Here is a 12,654-nt window from a genome sequence, read left to right as displayed (position 1 = left end):
ATCCTTTGCCATTAAAATAGCTCAGAGCTATTGATCTCTCTGCATCAATCACATGCCCATGTCACTGTAACACTAAGGGAACAAGAAAATGATCAATCCCATTCAACTGTCAGGGGCCTGCCAGTTCTAAAGCTTTATAAGGGTCCTGGAAGAAATGAAGGGCAGACAACTTCCAGAACTTGGTAACATACTGCATCGAGCAAGGGAGAGGCTCTTTTAGGAAACATTCCACAGACTCTTCGCTCCTAGAGCAAGCTAAAGAGTTTTGCCCAAGTTCACTGGGCAAGAACAGGGAGTATGGACCCTGATAATGGCAACCTCACCACAATGCCGCCCCCATTGCAACTCTCTCACCCTTGCATTCAGTGGGACAATCAGCTCACCACCAGCATGTACCTGCTCACGGGTCTTGTAGAAGCTCCAGCCCAGGTCACTCCTAGACTTGACAAAAACTCAAGCAGCTAAGAGTAATTTTGTTGAAAATTTAGAACCTGAGCTATAAGGAAGCTATGACAGTGCTTCCAGGAGCTGCTATCAAAGTCACAGTTTATCATATATTACTATAATTAAGGTGACCATATAAATTCATCATCCAAATCTGGGACCCTTTTAGGAGTGAAAGGAGGAACTGTTAATAATTATGCTAGAAAAGTAGGCATAATCCAGGGCTCTCCCTGGCACGCAGAGACGCACGATAATCACCTCGTTGTTTTCGACTATATTCATGCAGTAGTCACTGTTCCCTAGCTCTATTTCTGCAGAATAGAAATATTTTCTCTATTTGTTTTTCTATCCAAATGATTTGCACGCGTAGTTTATATAACCCGTACTTTTAAAATATCACTCTACCTGTGCTTGACTATCCCTCTAACTTCTGAAGCCATTTTGAGTTAGAATCTTAGCTCAATTCTAGTTGCCAACTCTTTTTTTCCCTTCCTCCACAATAGTAGGCCAAACTAGAAATATCATCCAACTGGCTATAACTATGTAAAATAAAGCTTCTTCTCTATTCAGTTAAATCCCAACCTTCTCTTTCTAAATGTTTTGTTGTTCACAACGATTCAAGTTTCTTCAACCAATCACTTCTCAAAGAGTAATTAAAAAATAATAAGACTTAAACTTACAGATGGGCAATCCAAAATTAATTCTTCAACAGTTGTTATGTCCAGGCCAAGCTTTGCTGATAGAATTTCAAATATATATTTGTATGAAGGGTCAATTTTCATTTTTCGGTTTTCCCTTGCATCTCTGAATCTTGCCTAAAGAATGAAAACCATGTGTAAAAATTGTAATTATGAAGAAAAATCACCAAAATATTTCATTTCAGATAAAAGCGACACTTAATAAAAATGGTATTATAAGCAAAACCTGTCTCTCTTTTAATGTTTCCTGTAGATTTGTAACGCCACTCATACTTCGGAGATATTTGGATGATCTGCGGGAAGACTGAGAGAGCACCTCAGAAGGCACTGGTTGAACCAATCGTGGCGCAGGCCTAGGTCGAACCCTTCTCAGATCTGGGTCATCTTCATCTGGCATAACTATCCTTTCATCAGAAGGAATGTGATTCACATAATCACTTAAAGAGGAAGTAGGACCTTTTTCGGAAAGAGAGACAGTATCTTCTGCATGTTCTGCATCTTCTGCAGTAGATGCCTCTACTGGGAGGGGAGGGGCCTCTTCACTGGAAGGAGGAGGAGCCTCTTCTTCCGGAGGCGGGGGAGCCTCATCTCCTGGATCCGGAGGGGCAATATCTTCTGAGCTAGGAGGTGCTGCCTCTCCCGAAGAGGACGGGGCTTCTTCTTCCGGAGGGGGTGGGTCACCTTCTTCAGCGCTCATGTTATCCACTCCTTCCACCTGCAGAGCACCTTAAAACTTCAAAACCTAGGATTATAAAATTTTTTTTTTAAATTGTTCAATAAATTGAGTATGATGTATTAATTTATCCCTCCCATTGAAGCTAGACAGGTAGCAAAATTATCTGTTTCTCTCATACTGCATTATCTAAAGAAACTAAGTTTATAGGGCTAGAGAGAGAATTTTTTTTAAAGTGGGACAGCGCGTGCACGCGCGCGCACACACACACACACACACACACACACACACACACCGCTACACCTACACACCTCTAGGGTCTTTTTCAAACTATAAGTAACCACTGCAATTGATGGGAGGACACCTGTCCTCAGGTATGGAAAAAGGGCTGAAAAAAGATTGAGAGCGACTGTACTCCAGGACCAACTGGTGATCAACACCAGGATACTTATCCAAGAGATCAAGCAAAGAACTACATGGACTGAAATATTCCTTGCTTGGGGGAACTCTGCTACTCTACAATTCACCAATCAGACACTCAACTGTCCAGCCATCTCATCTATATGAGCATAACCAGGACCACCCAAAAAGCATAAAACATACTCTTGGAAGCCAAAATGAATATCCCAAGTCCAAACATAAAATTCATGCTAAAATGTGATTGTGACTATTTACTGAAGCAACGGTATCATATAAAGCATAAATCCAACCTACCCAATCAGAAAAGCTCCAATTATAAAGGAGTGTGGAAGTTATCATGAGCACATAACAAGGAAAATTAGGGGGCACCAGCGGAATGGGACAAAATGTTACTTACAGAAAAAAAAATCATATTTAGGACAGTAATCAAGCCTCCATCAAAATAAATAGGAGTTTGGGATATGGCTAAGATCCAGAAACCAGTATAACAGTAAATACCTGAAGAACAAAAGAACAAATTCCAAAGCAGACAGTCCAAAAGAAGAAGATAAAGAGGCTTTCTAGTGAGAAATTCTGAGGACACTGGTGCAGACCTGGCCTAAGTAAGACGGTGCTTCGTATGAAAGGGACACCAGCAGCCCTCCATCAGACAGAGATAGCCTGTAACCTGCACCTGACATCTGCCCTCACCAGGTTTTCCAAAGGACCCATAAACAGCTGAAATTGTTTTCTTTGATATGCTAAGGTTGGCCTATTCAAGAACAGAAAGACCCAAACTGACCTTTTAGCTGCCAGCTAACCAGTTTACCTACCCACACCCAAGATGTCAAACAAGGACCAATGTTCTCAAACTGTCTGAAGTATTTATTTTCTCATCCCTCTCTCCTCTGTCTTTTATAGATCCTGGTTTTTGTCTTTGACTCTTGGCCACAATCTAATGTCTAGCTTTTTCACACAAGAGAAAATTTGTTTGGATAGTAACTAATTAAATGTCTCTTGAGTTATTATTGGGCACAATAAAGATCTACAATACCCAGGAGTTGTGTGTGCATTACATTCTTACACTTGAAACTGGCCTAGAGGAGTTGGTTGTGCCATCTATAGTAACTCAAGAACAATTATGATGATACACATTAGTGAAGTCCTATCAACTACCTGTCACTCTGCTCAAATTTATGCTTTTGAATTCTGCCAAACAATTTACTTTACTCCGTAAGAGAATCGTGCCTTCTCTCAAAGGATATCAACAGGCATTGTTGTCTGGTTTCTGAAACGAAAGCAAAATTTACTTTAATTTCAATAAATGGTGAAACACATGTACTGACTGAGCTCAGTAGGGCCGGAGAGCTTCTCCATAGGCAATAAATGCTCTTTCTAGAGACACACAGTTATTTAAGCCAGTATAGAGCCACTATTATTTAAGCCATCAAGGAAAGACTAAAGTTGAATCATGACATTTTGTTTAAGAAATCAAGGAAGTATACAATAAATCTTAATGAGTTTTCCATCTAAAAATGACAACTATTTCTTAAGTACTGGCACAGATTAAATTTTCAGAAAATGTTATTACCCAACACAATTAATTCCCTGGAGAGTCCAGATAGTTAAGATTCATGGCACATCATTTCAGAACTAGAAAATAAACCTCAGAAATCACCTAGCTTAACTCTCCCTTTTTACTGATAATGAAACTAAGATCCAGCAGAGTCACAGATCTTATCCAACTGCACACCCAATTGATCTTTCTAAACTTCAGAGCATGTCACATCACGGCCCTATTTAGTTTTGTCCCCTTGTTCACCTAGCTCTTTGTAATCTTGCAATGAAAGGATATTAAAAGCTAAAAAAGCTTAAGGTAGTCCTGAATAACATCAGTTAGGTTAAACAAAATCTATGACTAAGGTCAGGCTGAATCGATAGGCTTAAAGAAGTAAAATTGAAAGCAAGTAAAAAGGAATGGGAAAAAGTAGGAAAGAAAGCTGAAAATAAGACAAATACAGTGTAAAGAGAAGGAAAAAACCCGGAAATCCTCTCCCTCCTAATCAAGAATTCCCCAAGTTTATAATAAAATACACTGAAAGAGGTCATTGTGAGTTACTCTGCTCCCATGGTGATATAATAAACACAGTCGATAGCCTCAATTCAGGTAAACATATTTAAATATAATATACATATACTTTCCACCTCTATGTGTGTCTCCTTACCTCAGTTTCCTTGGGATTTATGTGAAGCTGTATAAGGGGGTGGTGGTGGGGGAAACAGCATTTAATTTCTAAAACTTATTAGAATACTCCTCTCGGAATATATGTTTTATGTAAAGAGTTCAATTTGTGCTCTGTGAATTGAGTGCTGACATATATATCTCACGCTAAGGACAGGATAAGCTCTTATTTTGTGAACATAAAGAGTCTTTATGGTCAGTAGTCTGTACACACCGACAATACGGAAAATGATAAGGTTTTAATTGCTATCATGACTGAGAAACAAGTAATTTCTAAATAATTTGTTACAGTTTACATTTTTAAAGTAAATCATATACCTCAGACTCTCAAAATAAATAAATTACTACTGCCATTTTGGGGAGATTTTGCTTAAGGAAGCTATAGAATTCTTCCTCTGATGAAATCATTTGAGATGCTTTTCCTACATTGTTTTCAAATGTCAAATCATAGTTGGCATGTAATGAACTCTAAATATAAAATGTCAGTTTACCACTCCCAAAGACTGATGCAATTATTTAACTGTAACTTAGAAAATGTACACAGCTGTTTTATATAGAAGAATTCCTAAAAACTGTAGCAAAAATTTTAATAGATTACATAGTTGAAATGGAAAAATTTTTAGTAAATATAAATTAGCTTACTATATATACACATTCACATGTTTGCATATATGCAACATGTTTGCAACAGCAAAAAGAAGCAAGTAAACAAATACACTTCCTGGAAACAACCAAAATGTTCCTTAATAAAGGATGCATTAATTGTACCGTAGTACACTGTTCAATAAAATTTTAATTTAACATTAGCAATAAAAATAATGAGGTAAAGCTATATATACAGATATAGAAACGTCTCAATCACATATTGTTACATGGAGAAAAAACCAAGGTAGTACAGTGCATTGTATATCAAGCTGTATAAATTTTTTTAAGTGTATGTAGGCATATACATGGTATTTCACCTATTCTAAGATGCACACTTTTAAGAAGGTTTAACTGGCAACCTTTTTTCCTTTCCTCACATCTTTTTCTTTATGCTGTTACATATAATATGTAGTTTCCATCTATGTAATTGTATAAAATTATAATCAGTAACAGTTTAGATTTAATAAAATGCATTAGAAGCTTTCCAGGAAAGATACACAATGAATTATGAACAATGATTACCTTGAGTAAAAAAGGCCAGATAAGAGAAGCAGAGGAAGAGCTGTACTTTTCAATTTGATAACTTTATGGTTTTTAAAAAATTATAATCATGTGCATGTTTTACTCGTATAATATGTGTTTATACAATAACACACAATATGTGTTTATATTTTTCTCCTATGTATCTTAGGACTTAAAATTTAGAAGCTAAATTTCCCTCTGAATTTTAGAATTTAACAAGATTACTTCGGCAACGAAGGGGCGGGTCTTTACTCCAAGTATTCACGCTTTGCTGGCTATAAGAGCACAGAGGGGATGCAGGATAAACACCTTTTCGTCTTCTCCTCCTCCCCGTGTCCTCCCCAGACAACTTGCTGCCAAATACAATCATTTTAAATTCCCACCACCCCTTCTCTTTAAGTTCAATTTTGGAGGTTCATTGGACGTCCACAAAATCATTCCTAGTCATTTCCAGGAGCAAGTTGCCATTTCAACCACACCCCTTTCTCTTGTGCCCATCTCTGTACCCCTATCCCTTCATGATGACTAAGGGGTCTCTGCGTGCTTGGCCGCTGTGATGACATACACAACCGAGAAGCCCCTCCAAAGCAAAACGCACAAACGGAGCGGGGGAGAGGGCAGACTGTTAAACACACACAGGGTGGTCAACGTCAAGAAAAGGTGAATGAACGAAGGGCTGAAAGAGACTAGAAGGGAAAGAAACTTCTGGAAAAAAACGACAGAGATGATGACATTTGACTTGGGTCTGAAGAGCTGTCAGGAGAGGACGGGAGAGGGGACTCTCCTAGCAAGAAAGCAGGGAAAGGCTTAGATTGCTTAGAAGAAGTGGCAAATTTAGTGATGAGATTTCGGGGTGTAGGGGAGTGAGGAGGAGCGAGGAGCAGAAGATAAGCCTGAATGGCTAGGCCTTCTGTTTGTCTTACCTTTGAATCCTTAGAAGGGGTAGCGGGGTGTGGAGTCTGTCAGACGTCCAACGAAGAGACTGGGATTCACCAAGGGCAGGGGCTGGCTGCGGGTTGTAGTCGGGTGGGAACTGGACAGCTTGGGGGCATTAGCGGGGAGCTGGGGGGCAGAGGGAGGCAAGTAGGCCGGACCTCAGCGGGGCTGGGAATCCGGCTCTGCGCGGGTCTCCGAGGCGCACTCACCAGCCACTCAGCTCAGCCTGGCGACCCCGAGCGGCCGCGCAGCCCCGGGAGCTGCTCCTGCTTGGTCTCCGCGGCCACCGAGGCTCGGCCGTTGGGAGTCCGAGGCCAGCTCGCTCCCCGGCGCGTAGCGCGGGCTCCGCCGGGCTCTGCTCCCTGCGGGGCGCGGGGCGCTGGGACACGGGCTTTCCCCACCTCGTGCCGCCCCCCGCGCGCTCGCGGGCCGGGACAATCACCCCACGAGCCTAAGTGAAACACTGTTTAGGGGCCCCGCGGAAGGAGCAGCTGCCTAGAGATGGAATATTTCAGGGGGTGGGGACTTGGGAGGATTCCAAGGTAGGCTTTGAGGGGATTGGTACGGAAATGTCTTGATATATAAAATAGCGTTTTCTATAACCTTTACGTTTTCTGAAGTTACTTCGTGTCTCACTAGAGAACATTAAATGTTTTCTTTTGAATTTGTTTGCTCAGAAACCTATGACTGGTAATATAGAGAGTAGAAGGACGGAAAAAAATGGACTACTTTTCAAAGTTTACAATCCCCCTCCGCCCTTTCCAGTACTTTTTTTTTTTTTGCGGTACGCAGGTCTCTCACTGTTGTGGCTTTTCCCGTTGCGGAGCACAGGCTCCGGACGCGCAGGCTCAGCGGCCATGGTTCACGGGCGTAGCCGCTCCGCGGAATGTGGGATCTTCCCAGATCGGGGCACGAAGCGTGTCGCCTGCATTGGCAGGCCGACTCTCCACCCCTGCGCCACCAGGGAAGCCCTCCAGTACATTTCTGCGTTTACCCCTGCCGAGGTGTGATGGGTCTCCATTTTAATTAGGTGTTTATATATATACATATATATATATATACATATATATATATATATATATATTCTGCGCTACCCAGTAACTCAATTAGTTCTGAAACTCAGATTGTGAACATGCTGTAGTCCTGGGTGTCCTCATTTATAAAATAAAATGCAGGAGATAAGATGATCTCTAAGTTTCCTTCTTGTTCCAAAAATCTATAACTCCGTGATGTTTGGTTTCAAGACTCATTGACTGAAAGATGATACTATGGACAGAAATAAAAACATCAAGACAACCCACTGGAAATGTCTAAATGTTGTAGGGAATGTGCAATTAAAGTACACAGATTATCAATATTTGTTGTTATAATTGTCCTAACATAGCCACATGATCTTATTATCAAATAACAATTTAAGTAGCCAGCCATTCAAGTAAAATATATATGAAATATATATAAATATTGAGTAACTACCCACAGTTCATTCTTTGAGCTTTTTTTTATGGCTGAAACAGCATACCTATACCCTGTTTAGTTGTCCATCCTATTTAGTTTGAAAAAAAAAAACCTGACAATAGAGACCTAAGCAACTAATAAAACAAAGTTCATTAAGGAAAATTAACTCTACCATAAAAGTATTTTAAACATACTCTGAGTAGATTTCCTAATCTTAATTTTACTAACATACAAAACAGAACAAAAAACAAAACAGGTATGTTCACCTTGCAGTGGGTTGAATTGTGTCCCCCTAAAATAAGTCCAAGTCTGTTGTTTCCTGGTACCTGTCTGTGAATGTGACATTATTTGGAAATAGTGTCTTTGCAGGTAAACTTAAGGATCTCAAGGTGAGATCACCCTGGATCTACAGTGGGCCCTTAATCCTATGACTGGTGTCCTTAGAAGAGAAAGAGGAGAGAGATTTCAGACACAGGGAGGGAGGCCATGTGAAGACCCAGACAGAGATTGCAGTTATGCTGCCACAAACCAAGGAACACATGGAGCCAACAAAAGATGGAAGAGGCAAGGAAGGATTCTCCCCTAGAGCCTTTAGAGAGAGTATAGTCCTGTCAACAACTTGATTTCACACTTCTAGCTTCCAGAATTGTGAGAGAATAAATTTTTGTTGTTTTAAACCACCAAGTTTTTGATGATTTGTTACATCAGCTCAAGGAAACTAATATCCCTTCTACCAAAAAGGAAACAATTCTAAACTCTATTTGGAATTTGTGTCTTCTAAAATAGTGACTATTCTAAACTATTCCTTCCCGACTATTGCTGTCTTTTCTTTTGTTTCTCTATGTGGTGCTTATTACTTTTAAGCTTTTAAAAAGTATATTATATATATTTAAGAGATACAGAGAGGTATAAAGAATAATACAACTATCCATTTACTCAACATCCAGCTTAAGTTATGAAACAACGTTAAAACATTTAAATCCCCAGTATATCCCTCCCCTTTGGCGTTTTCCATTGTTGCTTAGAGCAAATCATGTTCTTGAATTTGGAGTTGTTTTTCCCAGGTACTTCCCGATGCCATTACTGGATGTATATTTAGCCCTAAGCAATACATTATATTCTTACAGAGTTTAAAACTCTTTTAAAAGTTGTATTGGTCATATGAATTCTTCTGCAACTTTTAATTATTTCATTTCTATTTGTGAGGTTTATCACTGTTGGAATATGTTCCTCAGATTCATTCATTTTCACTTATGTATATTAGTCCACTGTGAAAATAACACAATTTATTTTCTCACAGTTGGACATTTAGGTTTTATCAATTTTTTTTTCTATTCAAACTTTGTCTCTTATACTTAGAGTGTAGGCATAATAGTCCTCTGGATATGTACTTAGTAGGATGTACTGTATTTAACCTTACTTAAATACTGTCAAATTATTTTCCAAAGTGTTTATAATAATTTAGGTTTCCATCAGCAAACACTGCTCCTCATTCACACCAACACTTGATACTGATACACTATGAATTAAAAAATTTTTGTCAGTCTGAAGGGTATGAAGGGAAGCTCATTTTTATATTAAATTGCATTTCCCTGTTTTCCAGTAAGTTAGAGCATTTTTTCATGTGCCTATTAGTTACTTGTGTTTCCTCTTTTGTAAACTGCCCATTTTTCTCTTTTGCCATTTTTTCTATTGAGTTACCTTTTCTTCATTGATTTGTAAGGGTTTTTACATATTATGGATACTGATCCTTTGTTGGCTATGTGTGTTGCCCATACCTTCTCCCACTTTGTGGTTTGTCTTTTTACTTTTTTATGCTGTGTTTTAGTTAAGATATTTTTTCTTTTATATTTTGTGCTTTTACATCTCACTAAGAAATTCCTACCATGAATTCATAAAGATATTCTCTGATATTTTATTCTTTACATGTTTAAGTTTTACCTTTTCACTTTTATATCTTTAATACACACTTGGACTTCTGTTTTTCTTTATGGTATGAAATGGAGAAATCTGCTTTTTTTTTTTCATATAGATAAATGATGACATCCTAGCACCATTCATTGAAAAAGTCATCCTTTCCCCAATGATCTGCAGTACTAGCTCTGACCTAAATCAAGTTTTCATGTGTGTACATGTGTGTGATAGTTGTGTATTGCTGCACAACAAATTACCCCAAAACTTAGCAGTTAAAAATAACAAACATTTATTATCTCATAGTTTCTGTGAGTTAGGAATCTGGGAGTGGTCTAGCCAGGTAGTTCTGGCTCAACGTTCTCACAAGATCAACTTGTTAAGGGGTCAACTGGGGCAGCAGTCATCTCAACGTTCTCTTAGGAGAGGACCCACTTCCAAGCTCACTCATGTGGCTGTTGGCAAGCCTGATATCCTCACTGGCTGTTGACAGGGGACATCAGTTCCTTGCTACATGAGTCTCTCCATATGTTGCTCACAACGTTTTAGCTTGCTTACCCTCTGAGTGAGAGACTGGAGAAAAAGAAAGTAAGAGAGACATCCCAAGACAAGAATCACAGCCTCTACATAGTCTAACTCAGAAGTGACATCCCATCACTTCTGCCATATTCTATTCCTTAGAAGTGAGTCACTAAATCCATATTCATGGGGAGAGAATAACACAAGAGCATAAATACCAGGGGGTGGGGATCATTGGGGCTATTTTAGAGCTGCTTGCCGCAGTTCCCATTTATTGATCTATACCAGTGCCATTGCCACATTGTCTTACTGTAGATTTATACTGTCTTGGATGGGTAGGTTCCCCTACTTTTTTTCTTTTTTTTTTTTGGCCTTGCTGTGCAGTTTGCGGGATCTCAGTTCCCCAACCAGGGATTGAACTGGGGCCACAGCAGTGAAAGTGCCAAATTCTAACCACTAGATCACCAGGGAACTCCCCTCATTTATTCTTCAAATGTGTCTTGTCTATTTGGGGCTCTAAAATTAGAATCTACAATCAGCTTATTCAGTTCATTGAAAAACCCATCAGGATTTTTATTGGAATTGCACTACATTAATGTATTAATTTGTAAATGAATCAGTATTTTATGATATTGAGTCTTCCTACCCATTTACATGGTTTATCTCATATATTCTGGGAAGTTCACCAGAGGGGTTAGAGGAAAAACACAGCTTGGGATGGCTTTTCAATAAAATGTTTCAGACAAATTTCTTTTGTCTGAGCTTCCTATGCAAAAATTCAGTGGTAATGCACAGTGCGTTGAGGGTTAGTGTATTGCCTCAACTCCTTGGTTTAGCAGCTTTAAGGTCTATCTCCATGTCCAAGTTCTGTAGTTGTAGTACATTGAGTTTTGACAAGATATCCCTCAATAAGTTAGCACCAGGTATGCACAAAATTTCTGTTGAAACTCTATACTTCAGTTTGCACAGGAGCTCTCTTCTTATAAGAACAGCATCCCTCTTCTTTTGGGGAACTGCTTTGCTCCCCGATTCCAAGCAGGTGGCTCTAATCCAGGCTGTCAATTACTGTGCTCTGACCACAGGAGTAAGCACAGGTCCTAGTCTAGGCCAACAGAGGCTCCTCCCTGGATTTTATCAAAATTGGAATTCAGGGAAGAGGTTCACTCTTTCTCTGGTGAGAGGCTGAGAGCTCCAGGTTTCTAGACTAGAGGAGCAGTTATGTCTGACAAAATGAAGCTGAGATGAAGAAAGAAGCTGAGATAAGAGATGGAGACATCTTGGTGGTGGCCAGGTGCCTGGTGCTAGATGCCTGGTGCGAGATGCCTCCCTGCCCTGCTTCAGTTTGATTGGGTAAGCCAATAAATTCCCATTTTGCCCAACTCCCTGAAACCCAAATTCCTGACATCCATCCATCTTTTTGCTAATTTATATAGACCATCCTATTCACTTAAAAACATTGTCAAATCTCATTCCCCATTCATTTATTAATATAAAGTCCTTTCCTAAATTATGGTTACAGTGATCATGATCATTTAGTCTTTCAACAACAGGAAGTATTTATTGAGAATCTACTATGTGCCCGTCATCAAAGAACACAGTGATGACTAAGTTTTCCAATGAACACAATTAAAATATGTGCCTTAGCAAAATTAACGTAAAACTCACTGTAAGTTATGGACATTTAGATAAGCAGTGAAACCATAACTTAAATCTTGTTTGATCCTCACCAAAATCCTGCAAGGAAGCGCAGAGAAGGTTCAGTAATTACTCCAAGCTTCTACAGCTAATAAACAGTGGAACCAAAACTTGAACCTAGGTTTCTAGAGTTGTTTTAATTATCCTGTGCTGCTTAAAGTGAGAAAATAGTTTTGGATCCTTATAATTTAAAAATCATAACTCCCAATTCTCTTTCCATCAGATTCGTATTTCCTACCACGTTGCAGCCCTGAGGTATGGGTGGTTACTGAACTTCAACAGTTAAACAGAAACAAAATTAGGTCATCAAGCAACAGCGAGAAACGCGCTTTCAAGCTGGCCGGTTTGGATTTTTTTTTTTAACCTCAAGGTGCCCTCCATCATACGCAAGGCACCTTGGGAATTGTAGTCTTGGGTGTTGAGCGCTGTGGCCCGAGGCGCTGACTCACTGGGACCCAATCAGCAGACAGCCAACTTGCCCTCCGCGTAGCAATTGGCTGGAATTCAGCGGCCGC

General features: G+C 39.6%; 1 protein-coding gene across 1 annotated transcript in view; it reads right to left on the bottom strand.

The window, feature by feature from the left end:
• DNAH8 (dynein axonemal heavy chain 8) overlaps nucleotides 1-1,631 on the bottom strand; it is a 329,745-nt gene extending 328,114 nt beyond the window's left edge. Inside the window, exons 1-2 of the mRNA XM_060162780.1 lie at nucleotides 1,369-1,631; nucleotides 1,125-1,259 (exon numbers count right to left, since the gene is read on the bottom strand). Coding sequence (XP_060018763.1) covers nucleotides 1,125-1,259; nucleotides 1,369-1,539 — 306 coding nt within the window. The 5' untranslated portion in view covers nucleotides 1,540-1,631. The remainder of the gene's footprint in view (nucleotides 1-1,124; nucleotides 1,260-1,368) is intronic.
• Between the last annotated feature and the right edge of the window lie 11,023 nt (nucleotides 1,632-12,654).

Source organism: Lagenorhynchus albirostris, chromosome 10, assembly GCF_949774975.1.
Source record: "Lagenorhynchus albirostris chromosome 10, mLagAlb1.1, whole genome shotgun sequence".
Classification (NCBI taxonomy): Eukaryota; Metazoa; Chordata; class Mammalia; order Artiodactyla; family Delphinidae; genus Lagenorhynchus; species Lagenorhynchus albirostris.
This window is presented reverse-complemented; position numbering and strand designations above follow the sequence as displayed.